Source organism: Syzygium oleosum, unplaced genomic scaffold (genome assembly GCF_021117445.2).
Source record: "Syzygium oleosum isolate NSW1041296 unplaced genomic scaffold, Sole_v2.1 Sole_v2.24, whole genome shotgun sequence".
Taxonomy (NCBI): domain Eukaryota; kingdom Viridiplantae; phylum Streptophyta; class Magnoliopsida; order Myrtales; family Myrtaceae; genus Syzygium; species Syzygium oleosum.
Genome location: NW_026607508.1, coordinates 5,942,202 through 5,968,791, shown reverse-complemented (window position 1 = coordinate 5,968,791; position 26,590 = coordinate 5,942,202). Strand labels below are relative to the sequence as shown.

General features: G+C 39.8%; 1 protein-coding gene, 1 long non-coding RNA gene and 1 pseudogene across 2 annotated transcripts; 2 read left to right on the top strand and 1 right to left on the bottom strand.

Annotated features, from left to right (window-relative positions):
* The first annotated feature begins 548 nt into the window (after window positions 1-548).
* On the top strand, window positions 549-17,263 carry LOC115684157 (uncharacterized; annotated as a pseudogene).
* LOC130134805 (uncharacterized) lies at window positions 10,765-11,210 on the top strand. Its single transcript, XR_008814310.1, has 2 exons — window positions 10,765-11,043; window positions 11,108-11,210. It is a non-coding gene; the product is annotated as an uncharacterized LOC130134805 (long non-coding RNA).
* A 449-nt stretch (window positions 17,264-17,712) lies between the features above and the next one.
* On the bottom strand, window positions 17,713-19,058 carry LOC115684127 (clathrin interactor EPSIN 1-like). The gene is made up of 2 exons (XM_030608820.2): window positions 18,839-19,058; window positions 17,713-18,275 (listed from the first exon to the last, which is right to left on the bottom strand). The coding sequence occupies exons 1-2, from the start codon at window positions 18,966-18,968 to the stop codon at window positions 18,055-18,057; spliced, it is 351 nt and encodes a 116-aa protein (XP_030464680.1). The 5' UTR covers window positions 18,969-19,058; the 3' UTR covers window positions 17,713-18,054.
* Window positions 19,059-26,590: the final 7,532 nt, after the last annotated feature.

The following is a 26,590-nucleotide window of genomic DNA, read 5'->3' as shown; positions in this document are numbered from 1 at the left end:
GCTGCTTGCTTTTAATCCGGTTGGCTAATTCTCGCTGCCTTTGGCTTGGTGGTTTTATGTTAAGTCTTGCGGAATTGTGCTTGTGGACGGGGGATGGGAAAAGTTATTCGAGAAGCCGGCTAAGGCGGCGGTGCATTGGGATTTGCCATTATTCTGACTATGTATTGTTCTATCAATGCATCGTGAAAGGATTTTAACTAAATTTACACTACCTTGAAGGCTGCTTGATGTAAAAGAAAAAAAAAAGAAATTATGTGAATATACTGATTGTAGATTGTCTCGAAGTGAGGTATTTGTAATAGAAAGTAAATCTTCATCTTGTTTCGATTATCTTTTAAGCAAGCAAGTGGGATTTACTTCATTTTCACTTGTCTGTATCAAAGCAACTCGTTTCATAATTAGAATACGTCTGCTCATTGTAGTTATATCAATTGTATTACCTAATTAAAATACGTTGTCACATGTCATTTGTACGTTAAGATCTATTTCATCGAGCTCGAAACTCTCTTCTTTTTTGTTTTCAAATTTGTTCACATACTGTAGGTGAAAAACCTGTAGAAGACGGAACTCAACTGTCATTGGTTCCCATTCACATCGTTAGTTGTGCAACTCAACTTCCAGCTGAATTTCTGGAACCCTCTTCTGATAGGCAATTAGTGATTGGTTTTGATTGTGAGGGTGTTGACCTATGTCGCTATGGCAGGCTTTGTATCATGCAGGTGTGTTCTCCTTTCAACGATGTTGACATTTCATTGAGACATCCAGCATCATTTATCATATATAGAGTGATGATTACCATCAAACATGAACCACATGATTTGCATTTTCACCTTTTTGATAAGATGTAAATGTGACATCACTAACACTTTCGCTTTCCTACGGACGCCCTATCACCCATATTGAACAATAGATAAGCATAATATAGAGACAGATGGTTTGCAAATGGGGATAAAGTCACATAATTAAACTAAAATGTAACAATTGGGCTCAGGTAATGTTAATGTTCAGCTAATAGGTTATGTAATTTCAATATTCAATGGCAGACCCAGAGAATTATATGCGTGTGTACATCACTACAAAAAAATAAGGATTTAGCCACGGAAAATTAGCAACGAATAATTTTTCGTCGTTAATTTGCAACGGAATTAGCGACGAATTTTTTTTCCGTTGCTAATTTGCGACGAAAAAAAATGTCGTTGCTAATTTGAGACGGAATTTGCCACGAAAAAAAATTCGTCGCTAATTTGCGACGGAATTAGCGACGAATTTTTTTTCCGTTGCTAATTTGCGACGGAAGAAAATGTCGTTGCTAATTTGCGACGGAATTTGCCACGAAAAAAAATTCGTCGTTAATTTTCGATGGAATTTGCGACGAAAAAAATCCATCGCTAATTTGCAACGGAATTTGCGACGAAAAAGTATTCGTTGCTAATTTGTGACGGAGTTAGCGACTTATTTTTTTTCGTCGCTAATTTTGCGACGTAATTTGCAACGAAAAATAAATTCGTCGCTAATTTGCGACGGAAAATAAATTCATCGCTAATTCGCTAATAGTCCCCCTCGCCACTTGTAATATACCCCTACCCCCAATTTCTCTCTCTCCCTGCTAATTCCTCATATCCTTCTTCGCTGTTCTCCCTCCATCTCCCTCTTTCATTTCTCTCGATAAACCTCTCTGCGCGCGCGCAAATCAGTCTCGGTAAAGCTTTTCTACCGGTAAGTGGCGTGGCTAATTTCGTGGCTAATTAGCGACGAATACGGTTCGTCGCAAAACTATTCATTGCTAGATTCAAATTTTTTTTATTTTATTGACTTTTTTTTCTCTCTTTTTTTCCTAACTTCTAACTTTGTCGCCGGCCATGGGCGAGGCAGCTGGACCTCGCCCGGATCCGGGCGAGGCCGGCGGCTATGGCCGCAGCTCGACCTTGCCGTCCAAATCTGTGCGGTGAGGTCGAGCGGCGGCCATGGGCGAAGCCGAGCGGCCATGGCCGCCGCTTGACCTCGCGGCGAGGTCCAACGGCACCCAGATCTGGGTGGGGAGGTCGAGCGGCGGCCTCACCATGGCCGTCGTTGGACCTCGCGGTGAGGTCCAACGGCGCCCAGATCTGGGCGGCGAGGTGGAGCGGCGGCCTCACCATGGCCGCCGCTCGACCTCGTCGCGAGGTCCAACGGCGGCCATGGCAAGGCCGCTGCTCAACCTCGCCAATGGCCGGCAAGGTGACCTCGCCCATGGCCATGGCGAGGTCCAACTCGCCGGCCTCAGCCGGTAGCCGGACCGGCGAAAAATATCTAGAAAATAAAATTCGAAAAAAAAAATTTCGAAAAAAAATTATTTTTAAAAAAAAATTTGAAGTCATTTTTTTTTTAGGTACGTGTCCATTTGAAAGTCTCGCAGATGAAGTGAACGTTGTAATTCTCATCAAATTGAGCACTTTCTACTACAAAGATTTCAGTCAAATACTTGGGTAAGTCTTATTGACATGGTAATTTTTTCATTATTTTCAATTTCAAATTAATTTTTCGTCAAAATCAAAATTTTAATTTTTCGAATTTTATGGTTTTAATTAAGAAAATTTTATGGTTTTAATATTTTACGAGATTTTTTTATTTTTATATAGACACAATGCAAAGAGACGGGGCTTGGATGTATAATAAGAACTTACCTGGACGTCGAGGATTGACCGATGAGTTTCGTACTGGGTTGGAACTATTTTTGGACTTTGCTAGTAGTAAATATGAGTTAATGGATGGAAATAAGTTATGGTGTCCGTGTAACAAGTGCAGTAATGGTAAATTTCATGTGTGTGATAAAGTTAGAAAACATCTTTGTAGATTTGGGTTTACTCCGAACTACTATAATTGGACTTGCCATGGTGATCCATTTATATCTGATGAAGAATATCGAATAAGTGACCAATTTTCAGTTAGGGAAGAATGTAGCTATTATGACCAATTGAACCCATACCAGAGGATGGTGATTGATGCAGCTGGTCAGAATGTTGTTTCAGATTCGAACCATGCAAGTACTAGTTTTACTCCTACACTTGAACAATTGGAAGAGATAGGAGTAACAGGTTTTGATGAGAATGTATGTAATGAAACGTTTCCATCTAATCAGTTTCGGGAAGTGTTGAAAGCAGCAGATGAACCTTTATGGGCAGGTTGTGACAACCACACTCAGTTATCAGTGACAGCAAGATTGTTAAATATCAAGGCAGAGCATAATGTGTCTGAGAATTGCTTCAACTCTTTTGTTGAAGTAATGCGAGAAACAATGCCTCGTGATAACATTATGCCAAGTATTTTTACGATATGGAGAAGTTAGTGGATAACTTAGGTCTTCCAGTTGAAAGGATTGATGTATGTAGTAGGGGTTGTATGTTATATTGGAGAGATGATGAAAATGCAGAATCTTGCAAATTCTGTAGCCAACCTAGGTACAAGATTAACGGGAGCGGGGTCGTAATCGAAGCGTAGACCATGCAAGCAAATGTTTTATCCGCCCTTAATCCCCGGAGTTGCAAAGGCTTTATGCGTCTCAAGCCACTTCTTGAACACATGACTTGGCATGCAAATCATGAAACAGAAGAGGGTCTAATGTGTCATCCTTCAGATGCAGAGGCATGGAAACATTTTGATAGAACATACCCTGAGTTTGTGATAGAGCCTCGAAACATCAGGTTAGGTCTTTGTGCTGATGGATTTGCCCCATTTGGGAAATCAGGAAAAAGTTATTCATGTTACCCAGTTATCTTAACTCCGTACAATCTTCCACCCAGTATGTGCATGAAGACACCTTATATGTTTTTGACATTGATCGTGACTGGCCAGCAAAATCCGAAAAAGTTGATAGATGTTTATATGCAACCATTGATTGAAGAGTTACAACGGCTATGGGATGAAGGTGTCGTTACGTATGATATTTCTACTGATCAAACATTTGTAATGAAGGCTACTCTTCTTTGGACGATAAATGACTTTCCAGCTTATGAAATGTTATCTGGATGGAGTACAGTTGGGATCTTAGGATGTCCGATATGTTTAGAGAGATCGAAGTCATTCAAATTAAGACATGGCAAGAAGCCCAGCTATTTTGACTGTCACAGACAATTTTTGTCGACGAATCATACATTCAGAAGGAATAAAAAAAAGTTCATCAAGAATAGGATTGAAAGAACACCTCCACCATTGAGATTGACCGGTGATCAAATTTGGGAGCGAGTGCAGGATTTTCCAACTGTTGTTGAAAACCCTCATGGCACAACTATTGTGTACGGAAGTACACATAAGGGGACTAAACGCAGTATATTTTGGGATCTACCATATTGGAATACCCATCTTATTCATCATAATCTTGACGTCATACACATTGAAAAGAATGTTTTGGACAATGTCATAAATACTGTGATGGATATCACTGGAAAAACAAAAGACAACTTGAATGCAAGAAAAGATATGAGAGATATTTGTGATCGGCCAACACTAGATGTGGATGCAAGCAGTAGGGGACCAAAACCAAAAGCAGTTTATACATTGGATAAGGAGCAGAGACGAGTCGTTTGTCAATGGTTGAAATATGTGCGGTTTCCTGATGGATATGCTTCGAACATCGGGAGATGTGTTGATTTGAACGAATGCAAGTTGACAGGATTAAAGAGTCATGATTGTCAGATATTTATGGAAAGACTAATTCCAATAGCTTTCAAGGAACTTCTACCAAACTTTGTATGGGGCACCATTAAAGAGTTAAGTAATTTCCTTCATGATATTTGCTCAACAGTGTTAAAAGCATCACACATGGAGAAACTAGAGAGAGACATTCCAATTATTCTTTGCAACTTAGAAAGGATATTTCCTCCATCGTTTTTTTATTCAATGGAGCATCTCTTAGTTCACTTGCCTTATGAGGCTAAAGTTGCAGGTCCCGTCCAATTTCAATGGATGTATCCATTTGAGAGGTAAAATTTTTTTGAAAAGAAATTTCAAAATACTTTATTATATATTATGTTCTGATAAACTTCTTTCAATTGCAACTAGGTTATTATATCATTTGAAGAAAAAAGTGAAGAATAAGGCATGTGTTGAAGCTTCAAGTTGTAATACATATATTGTGGAAGAAGTGACAACATTTGCATCATACTATTTTGAGCCGCACGTGCAGTGCAAGAGGCGGAGAGCAGGAAGAAATGATGAGGGTTCCTTTGATCCCAATTGCAAATCATTCTCTATTTTCAATTATCTTGATCGACCAAGCGGCGCATGTAAGTTTCGTTGCTTAATAGGTGAAGAACGGCGGGCAGCCTATACATATATTTTACTGAATTTTCCAGAAGTGGAGCCATACTTCGAGTAAGTGTATATTTGCAAATATATGTATTGTGTATCGAATATTTACTAATATATAAATGTAAATTGTTAATAGGATTTTTCAAACTTCAATGTATGGACTACCACCAAATGAGTTTGACCGTTTGTGCGATGAACAATTTACAGCATGGTTCAAAACATATGTAAGTTGCCTATGGACCAAAACCAAGTTATTAATATTTTATACATCATTTAAATATATATTATTGACTTTGCGTGTGTGACCTTAGGTTCACAGTAATCATGATCAAGTTGAAGAGCAAGGATTGCTATATCATCTGTCATGAGGTCCAAAGTCAAGAGTACGAACTTGGCCAGCATATTTCATAAACGGGTATAATTTTCACACTCAAGAATATAGAATGGGAAAAGCCACAATAAATAGTGGTGTGTGTGTTCGGTCATCCAATGGTGGTAGTTCAAAAGATGATTTTTATGGCTTGTTGGATGAAATCATGGAGATAGAGTACCCCAGACCATTAATACGGATTGTGTTATTTAAGTGGATGTGGTTCGACCCCGTCAAAGGAATGAAGGTGCATACGAAGTTTAATTTGGTTGAAATAAATCACAAGAAAAGGTATATGAAATATGAACCATTTGTGTTGGCATAACAAGCAATTCAAGTATATTATGCATCATATCCTAGTTTGAAACGTGACAAAGCTGATTGGTGGGCTGTATGTAAAACCAAAGCATGAAGAAAAATCGAGGAATACTGGAAGGATACAACATATCAACAAGAGGAAGTTTGTAACACGGTTCAAATTGAGGAATATAACATTTCAACTCTACAAGATCCATGTGGAGCAATGATAGATGTAGATCTAACTGAAATTCGCGAATCAAATTTAGAAGGTGTTGCAAAATCTGATTTTGAGACAGAGGATGATGATGATGATGATGATGACGACGATGATGCTCATGAAGAAGATCAAGATCAAGAGGAAGACGAAGGTGAAGAAGATGAAGATTTAGATTTTTGAGACTTTTTACTAATTATGTCGTAATTATCATTATTATTATTACGACAAGAGTTTATTGTTGTTGTCATATTTATTAGGGCAAAAGAACACTACAAGTGCCATAACTTGTGTACGGCGCTCACTTTGATGCCATAAGTTTTTTTGGATCACTTTAGTGCTAAAATTTTTGAAAAACGATCACTTAAGTGCTAAAATTTTTTAAAAACGATCACTTAAGTGCCAACTCCGGTGCCGTACACAATTTTTCGCCGGAAATCCGACGTGGCATTTTTTTTATTAATTTCTGAAGCTGACGTGGCTCGTCGGAGATTGGCACTTAAGTGATCGTTTTTCAAAATTTTTAGCACTTAAATGATCGTTTTTAAAAAATTTTAGCACTTAAGTGATCGTTTTTCAAAAATTTTAGCACTGAAGTGATCCAAAAAAAACTTATGACACTTAAGAGATCGTTTTTCCTCCGACTTGGCACCAAAGTGATCCGAAAAAAAGTTATGGCACCAAAGTGATCTCCGTACACAAGTTATGGCACTTATAGTGTCCTTTTGCCTATTTATTAGTATTGTTGTTGTCGTAATTATTAGTATTGTTGTTGTTGTTGTTGTTGTTATATTATTATTATTGTTATTATTATTATTATTATTATTATTATTGTTGTTGTTGTTGATTATTATTATTGCTATTATTGTTACTGAAACGTTATTGTCGGGAAAAAAAATGAATAAGACGTGTGTGGGCATTTTTTTTCAAATTCGTGGCTAAATCCGTGGCAAATTTGCCACGGATTTAGCCACGAATTTGAAATATATGCTAGTAGAAATGAAATTCGTGGCTAAATCCGTGGCAAATCAGCCACGGATTTAGCCACGAATTTGAAAAAAAAATGAATTAGGTGTGTGTGGGCAAGTTTTTTCAAATTCGTGACTAAATCCGTGGCAAATTTGCCACGAATTTAGCCAGGAAATTGAAAATAGGCTAGTAGAAATGAAATTCGTGGCTAAATCCGAATTTGAAAAAAAATGAATTAGGCGTGTGTGGGCAAGTTTTTTGAAATTCGTGGCTAAATCCGTGGCAAATTTACCACGGATTTAGCCAAGAATTTGAAAAAAAATGAATTAGGCGTGTGTGGGCAATTTTTTTCAAATTCGTGGCTAAATCCGTGGCAAATTTATCAAATTTAGCCACGAATTTGAAAAAAAAGAATTAGGCATGTGTGGGCATTTTTTTTCAAATTCGTGGCTAAATCCGTGGCAAATTTGCCAGCCACGAATTTGAAAAAAAATGAATTAGGCGTGTGTGGGCATTTTTTAAAAAATTCGTGGGTAATTTGCCACGGATTTAGCCACAATTTCATTTTTACTACCCTTTAATGAAATTTGTGGCTAAATCCGTGGCAAATTTGCCACGGATTTAGCACTAATTTGAAAAAAAAATGCCCACACACGCCTAAGTCATTTTTTCAAATTCGTAGCTAAATCCGTGGCAAATTTGCCCGGTTTAGCCACACAATTTCATTTTTACTACCTTTTAATGAAATTCGTGGCTAAATCCGTGGCAAATTTGCCACGGATTTAGCCACGAATCGAATTTGAAAAAAAAATGAATTAGGGGTGTGTGGGCATTTTTTTTTCAAATTCGTGTTTGCCACGGATTTAGCCATGAATTTCATTAAAGGCTAGTAAAAATGAAATTCGTAGCTAAATCCGTGGCAAATTAGCCACGGATTTGAAATTTTTTTTTTTCAAATCCGTGGCTAATTTGCCACGGATTTAGCCACGAATTTCATTAAAGGCTAGTAAAAATGAAATTCGTGGCTAAATCCATGGCTTAGGCGTGTGTGGGCATTTTTTTTCAAATTCGTGGCTAAGCCACGGAAAAAATATTAGGGTTTGCCGCGGCAATTTTATATTTTGATTCGAATTTGCCGCAACAAAATTAAAATTCGTGGCTAATATCGTGGTAAATTAGCCACGGATTAAAATTTGTGGCTAATGTGCGACGGAATTAGCCACGAATTTGAATCCATGGCTAATTTGCCACGATATTAGCCATGACTTTTAATCCGTGGCTAATTTCGGCGGAAATTAGCAAAACGGCGTCGTCTTCATTTGCGGGTAGAATTTAGGGTTTCTTCTCTGTCTCGATCAAACAATTTAGGGTTTTCTTCTCTTGAACCTCTCCCTCTTCTCTGTCTCTATCTCTATCTCTCTCTCTCTTTCTCTCAATCGAATGATTCTCGGCAACCTTCGGCGTTCTTTGGCGTTCTTCGGCGCGATTCTCGGCGTTGTTCGGCGCCGGATGCTGGGAAGCACGAGGACACCCAGCGCGAGGATCGTCGTCCGAGAGTTTTAGAGGTACGTTCTCTAAATTTTTTTGTGGACGTTTGCTTATGCTTCTGCTTCTGTTGTTTGTGTTGGGTCTGCTGTTTTTGCTTCTGTTGGACGACTTAGCTTGGGTCTGCTGTTGGACGTTGGGTCTACTGTTGGACAACAGAACCATTGTGTTGGGTCTGCTGTTGGATGTTGGGCGAAACAAATTGGGTCTGTTTCGCCCACGAATTTCATTCTGTTCGTGGGCAAAACAGAATGGTTCTGTTTCGCCCATGAATTTGATTTTGTTCGTGGGTGAAACAGAATGGTTTTGTTTCGCCCACGAATTTCATTATGTTCGTGAGCGAAACAGAAAGCCCACGAAACAGAATCAAATTCCTCAGATTTAGGTTGAAATTTGGTCGGATTTAGGTTGAAATTTGATCGGAATGAGCTGAAATTTGGTCGGATTTGGGTTGAAATTCGTTTGAAATTTGGTCGGAATGAGGTGAAATGTGGTCGGAATGAGCTGAAATTTGGTCGGTCAAGTGGAAACGGCCCTCTGATCCAAAATCACTCCCTTTGGCTGTGACATAAGTCGTTTTTTGATGTTTCGGAGTCGTTTACATGGGTTTTTGAGCAAAAAACCATTCTGGATGAACAGTGATTTCAGTTCGATTTGAGTTTTTTTAGGCGTTTCGGAGTTGTTTCATTATTATTTTATTTATATCTAGGTTTGAATATTGAAACCAATAAAAAATAGGCTATAATGTGGGTCGTTTCGTGTAGGTTTGTTGTAATAGGTGGGGCGGACCGCGATTTGGGCGGATACTAGAAAGGGAAGTCAGGGAAGGCCGGCCTTTTGATTTTTGGCGAATAGTGTGTGGTATGTCCTCTTTCTGGATCTTGAGTTCAAGGTGTTGTTGCTGGAGGTACGGCTGGTGTTGTTGTTGAAGCAGCACTTTACCCAATTGACACCATTAAAACTAGACTTCAGGCAAGATTAAATCCTTATGTGTTCAACCAATCCTTTTGTTTGCCTGTCCTCCAATTGTCACACTGCACAACCTTCGAGTGTAAACTGGTAGTTGGGAAGCTGTTGCAACAAGTAGTGTTGTTTAGCTCTTATTGCTGCAACTCTAGTGGCTGGAAGTTAATTTTCTTTTGTTTTGATGAATATTGGGTTGTTTGCTGCCACCGACCAATTCTGTTTGCTGTTTGCTGTTTGCTCCAATTCTGTTTGCTGTTTGCTGGAAGTTAATTGGTGCTGTTTGCTCCAATTCTTTTGATGAATATTGGGCTGCAACTCCCTATTTTACTGTTGTACGACTAGAAATTAAGCTCGTAGATATTTCCGGACAGCTTGCTTTTTATCAGAGGCCAAGTTTATCTCTTGCTCTCAAAAAGAAAATGGTAAGCTTCACGACGTACATCATTATGTGTCCCTAATACATGTTCATATTTTTTAACATATTTGTCTACCCTTCCAACTTGTTAGTATAAACGTGGAGGTCACATGCGTCGTGGTGTAGCTTCACAAAGAAGACCAGGCCCTTCCCCTTCCTCGTCCTCGTCCCCGTCCCTTTCCTCTTCCCCTGCCCTTTCATCTAACCCTTAACCAGTACATGCTGATGGACACATTGGCCCTTCCTCTGACCCTCAAATGCGAACTGAATTTACTTCAGTTCCATCGCCTTCGGTTCCACCTTCTTCTTCAATGCAACACTCGAATGACGAAAAAGATAGCCGATTCATGATATCCCCATTTGGAGATTCGTAAGTACTTCATTTTTTTAAGTATATGTAAATTATTATGGATGTCAATTGAATTGTCCGTATGCTTCACGGATGTTACGTATGTTGACATCGTTATAACCTGTTTGCAGATTCACGGATGCTACGTATGTTGTGAGGAAACTTAATAAAATAATCAATAACTGTTGGATGAGACAGTATAGTAGTTGGACCACCGCTCCAAAAGAAGTAAAAGAATTGTTGTAGAATGAGTTCAAGGTAAGTTTTGTCCTTCTATTTTCTCACAAACTAAGTTCGGTTTAGCATACTGAGTGTACAATTGTTTTTCTATTGATTGCTTGCATCGGAAGTTCAGGTGGGATGAAGCAGAAGAGAAAGAAGTTAGAAGAATTTTTAAGAAGAAAGCCGGTGATCACATGCGAAATGTGATGAATAAAGCAAAGAGAAGTCAAGAAAAGCCGGATTTTATTACAGCTGATAATTGGGCGAAAATTAAGAGAACTTGGGATACCGAAAAGCATAAGCAAATCAGTGAAATAAATAAGAAGAATCGAGCTTCTAGTTCTAGTGAAGGGTCTGCCACATATGCTGGGGGCTCTATCAACATCGGGGAGCATAGAAAAAGAATGGTAAGTCTGTTAAATATGTTGTAAGTTAATTCAATGATTACTCATTTATGTTTATATTTTGTAGGCAGATGCATTGGGGACGGAACCGACATTTATAGCTACATTTGAACGCACATTTCAAAAAAAAGATAAGACATGGACTGGCAATCGAGCAAAAGCTATTAAGGTATGTAAGGTTATATTTTGTATTTATATATATGAAGTTTTTTTTATTTTCATCTATATTGTTAATGTAGGACAAATATGATGAACTTGTAATGAGCACTGTTGCTAGTGGTGATGGTGATGGTGATGGTGTTGTTGCGTCCGAGCCATCGGTTGATAGTATGGCATTATGGGTGGAGGCATCGGGTGGAATGAGAAGAGGTCAAATATTTGGGATGGGATCCTTGTCAAGGCTATACACAACGCCGGCTGCTGCAACTTCATCCTCCAATGCCGCTTTTTTAAGGAGGACACAACACGAGGAGCAAATGACCCAAGAATTGAACCAACTGAAACATTTACTTGTACAGAAGGACGAAGAAATAAGAGGAGTGAAACAACATTTGCAATTGATCATGCGACACCTCAACCTCGATCACGATGACGTTCCTCCTGTACCTCCCACTAATCCAGTAGGTGATGGGCACAATGATGAGCAACACAATGACAATGACATTGCTGATGATGATGCTGATGATGATAATGATCCTTGCTAGTTAAAATTTCCAAACTCGAGGGTAAGCTTGCTTCAGCATTATCTATTTATTTATTTATAGGACAAGTTATTAGTTGTTGCATTTGTTCAATGCACATGTATCGATTCTGTTAAAAGTTCAACAACTGTTATAAGTCCAACAACTGTTTTTGCATATGTACATGAGAGACAATGGACTAATCAAGCTGATGCTCGGCTATCTCTCTCCCTTGTTCACGCACGCACGTGCATTCTAGGAACAGAGTTGCTGGGATCTGAATTACTTGGCATTGATTCTTTGAAGAATCTTTCGAATGATCATGATGCCATATTGTGTTGTTATCTGTTATTTGTATTACTCGAAATTGTTAAAAGTGAATTTTGCCATGTATGTAATTAGGAATGATTAATGACGGTCTTCCTTTTGGTTTGGCAGTCTATTCCAATTTTCGTCTTTGCAAACTAGGCAGGACTTGACATATTAGAGACCACTTTGGTGGCTTTACAAGATATCACTTTGGATTAGATATTTGACGAGTCAGTTCGCAGAGAATTGTGCCCTGGGTTCACTAAGTTAATGCAAGAGGTACTTCTATCATTCTTTATGCTACATGACAATAAGCGTTTGGTTTGCATACATGCCCTTTGGAATTGGTCTTTTGTGTGAGCATAGCCTAATATATTCTTTTTTGAACACCCCTCTTTCTGCTGTTGAATAGATGTGAAAAAATTAAGAGGGGTTAGGAGTTTGATATTGTGATGTTTGCGCTACAGATGGACAGGACTTCGATTCTTGGAGACACTATAGACTACGTGACTACGTGAAAGAACTTCTTGGCAAGATCAACAGTTTGCAACAAGAGAGCGAATTGGATTTGAAGCAGTTGAATTTGTTGGATCCTTCCAAGGATTTTTCATACAAATTTAGTGCTTTGCTCCATTTCTTTCTTTTTTGTGTTTGTTGTTGTCTTGACTGTGATTCTATCAATGTTAAATATAAATTCTATAATTGCTGTTAATTAGATTTCAAATCGAAATTGTCCCTAAACAACATTCGTCGCAGACTTCGTCACTAAATTATTCATTAAAATTCATCGCCAAATTCATTTCGGAACAATATTCGTGGCAAAATTAAAAAAATTTCGTGGCAAATTAGTGACGAATTTTGCCATAAATAAGTTCGTCGCAAAATACTGACAAAAAAAAATTTGGTGGCAAATTAGCCATGAATTTTGCCACGAAATGTGTTCGTGGCAAATTACCCACGAATTTTGCCACGAATAAGTTCATCGCAAAAAACTGACCAAAAAAAAATTGGTGGCAAATTAGCCACGAAATGTGTTCGTCGCAAATTAGCGATAAATTTTGCCACGAATAATTAGCAACAATTTTTTCCACGAAAAGATTTCGTCGCAATTTCGCAACCAACAAAAAAAAATTTCGAAGAAAATAGCGACGAATTTTGCCACGAATACAGTTCGTGGCAAATTAGCGACGAATTTTGCCACGAATATTTAGCGACGAATTTTGCCACGAATACAGTTCATGGCAAATTAGCGACAAATTTTGCCACGAATATAGTTCGTGGCAAATTAGCCACGAATTTTGCCACGAATATTTAGCGACGAATTTTGCGACAAAATTTTTTTCGTCGCAAATTAGCCACTAATTTTGCCACGAATAATTAGCGACGAATTTTGCGACGAATTTTTTTTCGTCGCAAATTAGCGACGAAAATTGAAATTTTCCGTCGCAAAATTTTGCGACGGCCTATTAGCGACGAATTTTTTTCCGTCGCTAATTTCGTCGCAAATTCGTTTAGCGACGAATTTTGCCAAATTTTTCGTGGCAAAATTCATCGCTAAAACAACTTTTTTTGTAGTGCATACACAGATCATCTGATTTTATCCTAAGTGAATGTATGAAGTAATGTGGTAGGTCTTGTCCATTGTAGGAATAATTTTATGTGTCCAGTTCATATATGCTGTTTAGAAGCAATTGGATCCTATTTTCCGTGCTGTTTTGCTTCCTTAATCTCTTTCTGCTCATTGAATGTTGAATGTCCTTTAGGTTTTCGTGCTTGTAATCGAGTAGAGTTTCCAATAGTTCCACCTAAGAACTCTTTTTTTTTTGGTGGAAAATTAGAGTTCTTTTCTGATGATTCAAGCATTGTGTAATCTGCAGCTAGCTTTTCCAGATGCTATATATTTGGTTGATGCCATTCAGGGAGATGAGGTGCTCATGAAGGCTTGCAAACCTGCACTCGAGTCTATGTACGTCACCAAAGTTATTCATGACTGCAAACGAGATAGTGAGCTCTCTAACTGGTTTTATTTGCTTTTGCATCTCAACCACTCACATACATCATGACACACGGTTCTTGTGCTTGGACATTTGATTTTGTGGGCTTTGTACTTCCAATTTGGCATCAAATTGAATAATGTTGTGGATACTCAGGTGAGCATTTCGTATGAAATTTCAGTCTTATGGTAGGCTTTGTCTTTCGTTTATGCAACTTGATGCAACAATTGATTGAGGAGGCTTACTTAAGTTTATAAAATTATTGGGAATGACAAATTGTTGTGATTTAAGCAGATTGCTTACCACCTTATAGAGGAGCAAGAAGGAAGGAAGCGATTGCCTGATGATTACATATCTTTTGTCAGCCTTCTTGCAGATCCACGTTATGGTGGTATAGTGCATCTTCTGTTATTGCTCGGGCACTTACTTTTGGTTGGGGGGCATACTTTTTTGCTTGTTCTAGGATCAAGAAAAGTACTATGGAACAGAACTTTATGTTTACTCTTGTCTGCCTTCAACTCGTGTGGTTAACGATTATCAGAGTGAAGAATGTAGGGAAGAACTACGGTGCTCTTCTTTGATTTTGTTTGTTTGAGGAGTGATCAAGATACTCATATGGGCTTCTCACACGTCAATGTCTATGGGAACTACAATATGAAATGACATCCAAATTGCACATCATGTGGGGTGTTGGGGTGTTTTAATTTCTTACAGGCATATCTTAACTCGAGAAGGAAGAAGTTCGTATCCTCCTTAGGCAGGTGAGTTGTCAGTATTTGATTAGTTGTGGTGATCGTGTGGAAGCCAGTTGTTTTTGGCCTTTGCACTCACTCCACCAGGATTGATATCTGGTTCAGTTTTCCAAACTATGAGCTGTGATGCATCAATACTTGACACAAAAATGCTAAATACGCTACAACAAATATCTTTGTTGTTGGAGATTGCTTTGAGCTTTTGCTGCTACCAGTGCATTGCTTTTAGATCAGACCATGCTCAGGAATTATAGTTCTGATATTAAGGCTATTCAACAACAGTGAGTTCAACAGAGAGATTGTTTTATTTTACCTACAAATGTTGTGGCAATCACAATTGTCCCTCTGCAAAAGGGAATTATTAGTTGTTAATTAACTCAGCAGTAGTGTCTACCCTTTCCAAATTCTGCCAAAGAGAATTTTGAATGCTAACTATTATCTCACTAGTGATCTGATCCACTAGACTCACATACTATCAGCTGAGTTACATTATGGAGTTCTTAAGCAGAAGAAGCCAATCAAGAGATGATAATTTTTTTAGTATGGTTCATTAGTTCAGAGTAAATGGCCAGTTAAAAAATAACTCCAGTTTGAACAAATATATTAGTTTACATGTTGGTGATTGTTTCATTTATATGATGGCTCCAGTTGCTCTAACTATGCTCGTGACTACTAATGTGCACCTTTTACATAGGCGCACGATGTGCCCAGTGCAAAATATTCTTTTGCCATTCACTAATATGCGTGTTTCATTTACAGGACCCTAAGTTCTGGACATACAGACCATTTTCTGAAATGATGATACGTGCAGCTGCAGATGATGTTCGATTTCGCAAGATGATGGAGAAACTGAATGCACGATCCTTGTGGTATCTGGCAGTTGGCAGTGCTCTTTATTGTCGATGTTTTTGTATCAATGACAATAAGTATGCTGATTTGCCATCTTTGCCACCGATTCCAGGTTTAAAAATTACAGATAAAAAATTTTTGGACTAGCTTTTGTTTATTCTGTATTTTTTGGTAACTGCTAGATGCATCGTGTGGGGAACTAGTGCTTGCATTTGTTGACTGTAACCCCATCCTTCTAAGTCATTCGAGGGTTTCTGCTGGTATTTAATATGCTCTGAATTAGGATTGAGATGGGGAATTGTTCAAAAGATAGAAGGTTCGTGCAACTTTTTTTCCCGTTTTCAAATTGGAGCAGACATCAATGACAATTTCGATCGTACAGATGGGTGGAGATTTCCAGTGAATGACTTCCTGAGGTGCTTTTTCAGAGCTCAGCAAAGTTTACTTGGATAGTGTAATGGTTGCTTAACGTGACTGGCATAAATCAAAACCACTATTTTCAGGGCCATTAATGTCTTCTTCAAGTGATGTTGCTTTCTACATTGCCTGGTTGCATCAAATTTAAGTTCCAATATTTTTAAAGGTGCAAATGTGCAATATAGAGATGCTACTTTAGCTTAGTACCATGTCTTTGTTGAGATAAGGTGCCACCTTTTAACTAGGCTTGTACAAATTGCTTTGCTTGTGGATATGCCATCTTATGATTCAGTTTTTAATGCTAATATTTTATTTTTCAACATGAAAATAATCATCAGATTTTGTTGTTAATGACTCGGGATGCATCACTTGCAGGTGGCATAGTATTATAAAAACGAGTTAATATGAGAATGTCAAAAGAGTTTCGTACTTTGAATGCTAAAACAAGAGCCTTGACTCGAGGGCTAATTTCAGAGTACTTCACGTGTAGATGACATATCAGCAGCGGAAAATGCTGCAGAGGAGGAAATCGTCTCTGTTCTTGATGTTCCACCCGGAAAGATGGGACGTGTTGTTGGAAGGAGAGGAGCTTCAATAATGTCTGTTAAGGAATCTTGCAAGTAGATCTCTCTCTCTCTCTCTCTCTCTCTCTCTCTCTGAACCTGTGTGCTATCATGACTCTGTCCTGTTGAAAATACATGTCTGGTTTTCCTTACCGTAGTCTTGCTTTGACAGTGCTGAAATCTTGATTGGAGGTGCCAAAGGTCCACCTGACAAGGTTAGTTGCCAATCTGCTCCATATATTCACTGCAATGTAGTTCAATTCGCTTTAGGGAGAAATCCCATTGAAGCTTTTTGGTATGATCTGTTCTGACAACTTCCTCCATTAATAACAAGCATTGTGCTGTATGTAATTATTGATGCGAGTTTCTCAGGTGGGTTTAATTTCGGTGTAGGTATTCATCATAGGACCAGTATAGCAGGTGAGGAAGGCAGAAGCCATACTGCGTGGGAGAATGATGGATCTGTAACGAGAGACGGCAGTTGCATCGCTTCTCTCATGCATCATCTTCACTATTCATGACAATCATGGCTTTCGCGGATATTGGAATTGGCTGTTGAAAAAATTGTGCTTGTTCTCACTAACTGTATAGTGAAACGCTTCGGTTGCTTTTCTCTTAACACCTTCTCAATCAATATGCATACACAGATTGATTCCAAACTGCACTTCATTTGGCAGTTGCTCCACAATGAGCTAGCTTGTTAATAGAATTTGCCCTTCTATCCAGTTTTAAATCCTGTTGGCATTTTTATTGCTTCTCGAGGTAGTAAAACGACGCTATTCAACGCTACTCATAGATTCGTGACTCCATGCTTTAAAATACGGACACTTTCAGCTGTTTAAATGATGAAGGGCTGTTTTCGATCCGATGCCCTATACATCTAGACTGCCATCACTAGTTTCTTCTTGCTCGGTTGTCTTCTTGCATCTCTTGTTACGATTACAAAAACATGATGGACTCAACAATTGTCCATGGGATTACTACCTTGTCGATCAATGCCACTTTGCGACAGAGTATGGATATGTTTTTAGATTGCCATAGTGGCACTCGCGATTTTCCAAACTAAATATACTAAGAGAGAGAGAGAGAGAGAGAATTCTAACTCCGATATGAAATGTCCAGGCTTATATTCTCATTTTATTGCAAACCTCTAATTCGCTATCACATTCCTCTACTGGGTTGAAACTGAGCAGAGCATCATTAAACTCGGACACTATAGCTGCTCCATAAAACTAATGGCCCACAGAACTCAACAACCATCCAATTCACACAAGTTACCTTTCCACGGCATTCATCGACTCTTAATACTTACAACATCATACCAGAAATGCTGTTCGGTGTCCGCACAGAAGAAACCCCAAACCGTTTCTCTTGAGACAATATACTTTTGGTGAATACTCTCAAGACAAAAAATGAGAAGTCAAACAAGAAAAGGGAAAGAGTGGACGAATTATTTCTTGAAGCTACCATGCTGAGATTGGCTAGCAAAGCTTGAGAAGAAGTCGTCTCCACCGGTCGCTTGTGATGATGTAAAACATGACATACCAAGACCAGTCCCTGTACCCATGGCTCTTCCCATGTAAAATGAAGTTGGGGGACCCTTTTCCCTTTCATCCGAACCATCACTTAGCCCACCAACTACACCCACATCTGCAAGTGAAACCTTCTTGGCTGCAATTTTTTATGAGCAAACAGAACATAGCCATAGTAGTAGGCTTGCAGACACTTCCCAACCACAGTGTGAGTTTGTGTTATAGTACAATAGGCATAAGTTGCAGTGTGCCATGGGTGCACGTGTACTGAGCACAAGAGAGGGGAAACATCCATTCTACATTCCAAAAAACCAAGTACATCATCATTTGGCTGAGCCAAGAAGGTACAGCAGCAGACATATTTAAAGGAAAAAACGTGTGAGGCTGACACAAACAATCACAATATGAGAATGAGCCAGGTGACTAATTTTGCTAGAAACAACTTCAAGGTGTTCTTGCTCCCCCAACAGGACACAATGACTTGAAAGAATTCACAGAACTTCAGCATTTGCACAATTTGTATTCCATGACACATAAATTGCTTCTGTAAACGACCCCTGATAATTCGAAGAGATTGCTAATTAGACCAGATACATCTATACCACACATTTATTTTTGTATTTAAGTTGAACGCGGAAGAGTTATAAGATATAAGGCCAGGGAACAACTGCAATGCCACAAGACAAGCTTAGATATACTTACGAGCAGATATATTAAGATCAATCAGTCCACGGCTGAGGGAATCTTCCCAAATTCCAGACTTGACATGGAATGCATCCTTCTTTGGTTGTGGATTCGAGATAGCTGAAGCCTTCTTACTTGAGTCACTCATGTTGGAATCATCGACGGGGTTTTGGGAAGGTCCCAACGATGTTGAATCAAAGCGAAAGTGAATGAGCCAAAAGGATCGGAGCTGTCAAAATTGTTCGGTGGAACAAGCGGCAAATGGATCCACTATAGGGTTAGTGGGAACAGTTGTATGGGCTTGGTTTCGAGGTTGAGTAACCGGAGCTGGCGCAAGAAAGAGGTCAACCGGTGCGAAACTGCAGAAGAGACGGCAGGTGCAGAAGCAAATAGATCCACCTCAGTCCGCAAAAGAATTCATATAATCAACACATGCGCAAAATCATCGATGTTAGCTTGTGACTGAAAAAAAGAGTAGCTGCCCCTAAGAGATCAAATTCTTCCTTGCAGTGAAAGGATAGCAAGAGTGAGTTACAGAGCCAGTAGTAAGCAGCATCAGATAGTCCACAATTTAAAAACTCAAGAGTATTTCACCTTCTTCTCAGATGATTCTACCGAAGGAGGTGCCGAAACAAAACTCGCATCAGAAAAAGGTCAACCTCAGATGAATTTTTATGGAACGAAGAAGCATTAGTCGAAACAGATATTGGTGCATCCAACACATCTCCAATCAAGTCCTGCCCAAAAAGATTCACTTGGTTTGCATTTCCAGCACTGGACTCTGCAAAAATTTAAGCTGACTGTTAGAAGATAGCAAACAGCCTCCAGTAAATTTGGTATAATGTTTCATTCTTTGATGCCATATGCAAAAGATGTCTTACCTTCACAATATTGTTTGCGTACTTCATCACCATAGACACAGCGATGCCACTGTTTACACCCAAAAACAGATTGTTCTATTGATCAATGGTAGTGGTCGAATTCACCAAAAATAATTCCTACTCTCTAAATCACAAATAAATTGTACTTAGGGTGAGCAGAGTCAATCCACAAAGACTGACAAATTGTTAATCCATTGAAAACCAAGTAAACAATAAAAGCGAAATTAAAAAGGGAGGTTTATGCAGAATATACTTAAATAAAATAAGTAAACAGAAATTAAAGAAAATTAGATTATGCAACATCTAGCAAAGGTAATCTCATTCAAGTTCGGAAGTTGATCATTAAGTCAAACGAATAATCTCAAACACTGCAATAGACTGGTTATGGTCGTTGAAACGCTTCTAACAACCTAATCTTTCCTTAATATTAGATTAACCAGACACGCGCCTATGATTAATCCCTTATTAACGAATAATTCTGACATGCGCAAAGGATTCAATTCGCTAATAGCATGAAAAACGAGAAAAACCTAACCCTAGCCAATAAATCACACACGTAACTTATTCAAGCTAGACCATATATTCTCATAATACAACCTGAAAATCTGGTTTTAATCAAGTCATACTATTTGCCATTATTATTAAAACACCTAAACAATTACGGGTTTGGGTATTTCAATTGGCAAACTATCACCCTGTTAATTGCACAACGAGTTCTTATTGTAACAACCAACAAAGCAATGGTAAATAATAAAATAGAGAACATATAAATACTGCAGAAATTAAGAAAGAGAATTAAGTTTAGATCTCACAACTTGAATGAACTTGAACTTTGATAATCCTTTGCTAGATTAAAGAGGAGTTAGCCACACATGGCTACAAAATGCGCAAAAGAGAAAAAAAATATGTTTCTGAATTTTTTGGAGTCCAGTCTCCCCTCCCCTCTTGCATTCAACCTCTTAAATAAAAAAAAAGAAAGTCTAGAAAAAGAAATTCAATCCAACATGGAAAGAGAAAAAAAAAGGTAAAAACTTCTCCATAATGTCCCTAATTAAGAGTCCTATTTAAGTACAAAAATCCTCCACAATCAGATCTATAAAAAAAAGGAAATTAATGGCCAAATTGTCACGCCCCGAACCCCATCGAGCGCGCGACACACTTCCCTGGTTGATTAATGCGACATCCCAAGGTATCGCCGACCTCACTTATCATTATCAGAGACTTAAAACGACCAGCGGAAACCACAAATACCCGGACAATTAAAACTGGGGTAATCAGGGAGAATACACATATTCCTTTCTCATTATCAACTTATATAATATTCACAATTTACAACCGCCATATACATATGCACACCGTACTATAAACCACCGATATTCAAAAGGATCGATGACCTGGATATCCTATCCTCAAAAATGGTACTCCTCAAAAAGTCTCTTATCAACCCCTAAACCTAACTCCTACGCCCTCTGCTAGGTGTCCACTCTGAGTCTGATTCTTCGTCCTCTGAATCTGAATCCCCCTGGACTGTCTGCTCCTCCGAGGACTCCGGTTCGGCTCCGATCTCAATCGGGTTATTGATGTCACCCGACTCCGCTGGGACTTCTATCTGCTCCTCTGAGTCGGACTCCTCATCAGACCCGTACTCTGGCACGAAATCGGGGTCAATCCACTGCTCATAAGAGGGAATGTACACCAGTTCTTCTTCAGGCACAGCAGGCTCATTCTCAGGTTCTGCCTCGGGTTCCTCCTCTTCTGGTTCTTCCTCTGGGATCGGCTCAAGATCCACATCCATTGGATCGTACCCCGCTTGCGATCCTTCGGGCTCTGGTTCTTGCTCGGCCCCCGAAGACTCCGGCGCTGCTGACGCAAGATGAAGTCCTGACTACGTTAGACTAGTCTCCAAGCTAGTCAACTCGCCGGAGGAGGTATAGCAGACGGGTCCCAGTCCCCAAATCCATCAAAGGGGACGTCAAACCCACGGACGGGTCCAAACTCGTCTACTCCGTCTCGGAAGAACCACGCAGTATATGTGTGGGCCTGCAAAAGGGGTAATCCTATATCTACCCAAACTACAGAGGTATGCTTTATCCAGGTCATATTTTCATCGATCGGAAACTCTACGACGTTGTGGTCGGTGTGCACTGGTACTCCAAAATGCTCTGGTGGCAACGGCGGCGACGGATTCATTGCTCGGGCCGAGGTTCTGAAATTGTTAGTTGAGACAACCATGAGAATACATCTCAGCAAGCACACACCCTAAACCACACCTAGGCTATCACGTACCTCCAGACAATCACGACAAACAACCACACTCAGCTATTACATCGCAGGCACACAATCAATACTTACCTGGGCCTTTCCAGCGTGCAACCTGCACGTTAGCCATAATAACACCATTCCACTCACATGCATGTTCTAGTTTCGTTTCATGCATTCATTCCGATCTCATCATATCTTTTCCACACCACTCGCCAGTGACCCGCGTAATGATACCGCCTCAGGTTCACTGCGACCAACTCATCACAACACTCCAGGGCCCGCGTAATGGTACCGCCTCAGGCCATGTATCTTGCCCGCGTAGTGGTACCGCCTTAGGCTCAACACCTACCACCTACGACACAACCTGCGTAATGGTACCGCCTCAGGTTGGCCGTCCTCCAGTAATACCGGGCATCGTCCCGCGTATTCATACCGCCTCAGGATGGATCAACATCCCCGCGTAATGGTACCGCCTCAGGGATTTCCCTTTTCACACGTATTGCACCACACGCACTTTCTCACTCGTTCACATGCTCAACAATTGGCCATTCACACTTGGCCCGTGCACGCATCAAACCACACATTTCTCATGCTCAATCGATACTCAAACACAGCCAATTGACAATCAATTCAATTCGGCCCATGCGTGCACATAATCAAGCATATTTCAGTCAATCAATTGCACATCAATGCACCCAATTTCATCACCACAATTCAGCCACATCACAAACACACAATTGACATACAGATTCTCATTTTTCCACCTCCAAACTACGGCGAATCAATTCCAGCCCTTCACGACATTTTCTCACAATTAATCGCCGAATCCAAATATCCAATTTACGTATCGATCGACACATCACAGCACACCTATCAGCCAATCACAGCCCACCTTTGGTCTCCAATTTTCCACCAAAATTTCCCAAATTCATTTCTAAGGCCCGCTAATCTAATTCTCCCCTAAAACTGTACTAATCCGCGACTAAATAAACCCGATTACACCTCAAATTGTCCGTCGATACCCGACGTCCTAAATAACGTTTAGGGCGCGACTTACCAAAGTCTAGACTAACGCGGCTAGAGTGGAAAGCGGCGGCGATCGGCGGGGACGGCGGCGAGCGGCGGCGCGACTCGGCGGTGGCGCGGACGGCGACGGCCTCCTTGCCGTGAGTCACGGCCACGGGAGAGGGGAGAGAGAGAGTGAGTTGAGAGGGTGAAAGGGGGACGGCAGTGGTACGGCGGTGGCGCGGTGACGGCACGGCGGACGGGCGGTGGCCGACAACGGTGCGGCAAGCGGCCAAGGGGGAGAGCTCACGGTGAGGGAGGGGGAGAGAGATATGGCCGAGAGTTTGAGAGAGAGAGAGTGAGGAGAAAGAGAGGAATTTTGGACTAAAATAGTCTAATTTTGACCAACTTTGCAAATTACCATCTTGCCCCTCTCTAATCTTTTTAATTAACGGTCGAGATTTGATCTTATCTTGGAATCGACGGCCCGGATCGAATCTTTTCCAAAATATCCAAGGGCAATTTGGGGATTTCTCAAAAAGTCCAAAGGTAAAATTGTCATTTTCCAAAACTAGGGCAAAATGACCAAAATGCCCTTCCCTCTTAAAACTTGCCCTTAACAAATTCCTAGGGGTAAAACGGTCACTTTCCTCATTTCTTGCCGAAATTGAATTTTTCTGAAGGATTCGAGAAAATCCAAAGCTGCACGGTCCAACTACAACGTCGTCCTAACGTCCCGTTGTGACTTCCTAATTTTCCGATGTCCAATTTGGGCTCTAATTAATAATCAAATTTTATTTAACGTAACTCGAGCGTTTCTCAAACTAACGGGCGGCTTTTGGGGAAATTCGTATATTCGACTCGTGACTGATAATAAATCGAGTCACGTACAAGTTCATTCGGTTCGTGACGACCTCGATTGTCACTTGATTGCGAGGATCGATCGCTAGATTCGAGAGGCACGATCGTTTGGTATAGGTTCAGGATCATTCGTCAATTCATTTCGTGGTCTAGTGGAATCACCCGCGATCCACTACTATGACAGTGGCGAACTGACCCTTGGCTATCCTTGGATCGGCCTACAGTGGCTCAAAATGTCACCTCGACGATTTTATGGTCGAAAATCAATTCATGATCGAATTTTCTTTAGTCGCACGAATTTAAATCCCTAATTAACCTTTCCCTAATGGTTAGTATCCCAGGAATGATCAGTTCCGGGCGAGAACTGACCATGAGTACGTTCATAAAATCAAGCATTTCATCAATCCCAAATGTGCAAATTTCAGGATGTCACACAAATCACGTCCCCAAATTCTGCACCAGCTTTGCATCCGAGTGACCTTAAGCCGTGAGCACAGCTCTCTGGAAAATGGATCTTTTACATGCAGAATCCCAACCATCAGCTCAAAAAACACATCAAAAACGTCCAAAATCTTCACGATTATATCATTCACCATCACCTAACCACAATGCATAAAAACAAATAAATTCCACTCTATTTATTCGAATATTTGCCCAAAATACCACCAAATATAATCAAAATATAAGTCAAATATACACATCATCAAACTCCCCCACACTTATCCAATGCTTGTCCTCAAGCATAACCCAAATCTGTCAACCAACAACATCCAGCCATCACTCGCACAAATCCCAACATAATAAACTCAACATAACCAACAAGTTTCAATTTCTCAAGCAATAAATAACTGATTTTAATAATTCTTATCATCATAAAACACAAGGCTTGAACATTTTTAGAATATTCACACAAATGAGTTCCATATAAGTTAAGTTAATGCATAAAGAATCATCCCTCAACTTGCCAAGTCACAAATCTCACATAAATTCAAGCAATAAACAAGAAATTGAGGTGCTTTTAAATTATTGCAACACTTTTAGGCTTGCCTAGGGTGTCATAGACCTTTTTGACGCGAAAGTAGACCAGTTATGGTGGTTACCCCCAGTTACTCAACCCATCACAACCCTAAGTGGCTACTAGCACTGCTCATATTTTGCTAGCTTTTTTTTCTTTTTTGGCCTGAGTGTCAACATGGGGCGCATGAAGACCCCTGGTTACTTAAATAGAGCAGAATAGCGGAGCAAACATAATCAAACATAATACTTTTCTACTTTTTTTTTTTGCAGCAACCTCATTTCCATCACACATTCACATGTGAATAATTATGTGACTAGGCAAGTTTAGTGAAAATTCCATATGCATATGACGTAGATTTAAATCAAGCAAGTTAAGCATATTTCACCTCATTAATTCAAGCCTCATATTTTATGATAAGAAGAACGACCAAAATCAACCATTTATTCCACGAAAAATTAAGAATAAATCTGGTTATATTAAGTTTATTACATAATCTAGCATATTTTATCAATTCAAGACAAGAAGAGTTGCACAAATTCAAACTAGAAGTTAATGATTTAACTAGATAAAAGCTACGGTCAAGGACAAACAAAGTGATAAGCAAGTTCCTCCCCCACACTTAATAGACACATTGTCCTCGACGTGTGGGAAAAAGAAAAGCACAAATGGAAAAGAAAGAGGAGTTTAACTTCCCTGAATGGTGGAAGATATAGAATCACGACAGTCTAAGATGGGCAGCTGAAGTGGATGAGGAAACTGTGCCCGCGTCGGGAGCTCGAGTAGTGCACTGTTCCTGTGGGAAAATCGGACAAGACACGATGGGCTATTTTTGAAGAGCTTTATACCTGGCCTGGTGGGCTGCATCTTCAAATCGCAGGGTACTTTGAGGCGCTTCTGCTTGTTGAGACAGGCTCTGGTTTTGCGTTGGGGGGGGCAGTAGGTGGTGGTGTTGATGGAGAAACATGAGTAGACATGTATGAGGGTAAATAAAAGAATAGAAAATTAGGGTAAATTATTGGAGAAGATGACGGTAAATAAAATGAACTGAAAATGAACTAGAAATAAGGCGTGGGCACACCTTAAACTTGGGTTGCCTCCCCAAAGCGCCCATGTTTAATGTCTTAGGCTAGACGACCTGCATTTTCATTCTCCCTCATTAACCCTATCCAGGGTTATTTCCTTTTTCCTATAAGCCTGAAACCCTTCATAAAATGCTTGAGACGATGTCCATTCACTTTAAAAACCTTATTTGTCTCTAGGCTCTGTATCTCCACTGCACCATGAGAAAATACATTAGTAACAATAAAAGGACCAATCCACTTGGACCTTAGTTTTCTAGGAAATAGTTTTAAATGGGAATGATAAAGTAGAACTTTTTGTCCAATTGAAAATTGTTTCCTAGAAATTATTTGGTCATGCAAATTCTTTATATTTTCCTTGTAAATTCTGGAGCTCTCATATGCATCAATTCTAATCTCCTCCAGCTCCTGCAATTGTAATTTCCTATGTTCACCAGCCTGATCTATCTTCATGTTCCATTGCTTGATAACCCAATAAGCGCGGTGCTCTAACTCCACAGGGAGGTGGCAAGGCTTACCAAAAACAAGACGATATGGAGACATGCCTATAAGGGTCTTGTAGGCTGTATGATAAGCCCAGAGTGCGTCATCCAACCATAAACTCCAGTCTTTTCTATTTGGATTGATTGTCTTTTCAAGTATAGGCTTAATTTCTCTGTTCGAC

Coding starts and splice junctions, on each gene's coding strand:
- LOC115684127 (XM_030608820.2), bottom strand. CDS start 18,968: ATGAGTGACTCAAGTAAGAAGGCTTCAGCTATCTCGAATCCACAACCA. Junction 18,276..18,838: donor TGATCTTAATATATCTGCTC/GTAAGTATATCT, acceptor AAAAAATTGCAG/CCAAGAAGGTTTCACTTGCA.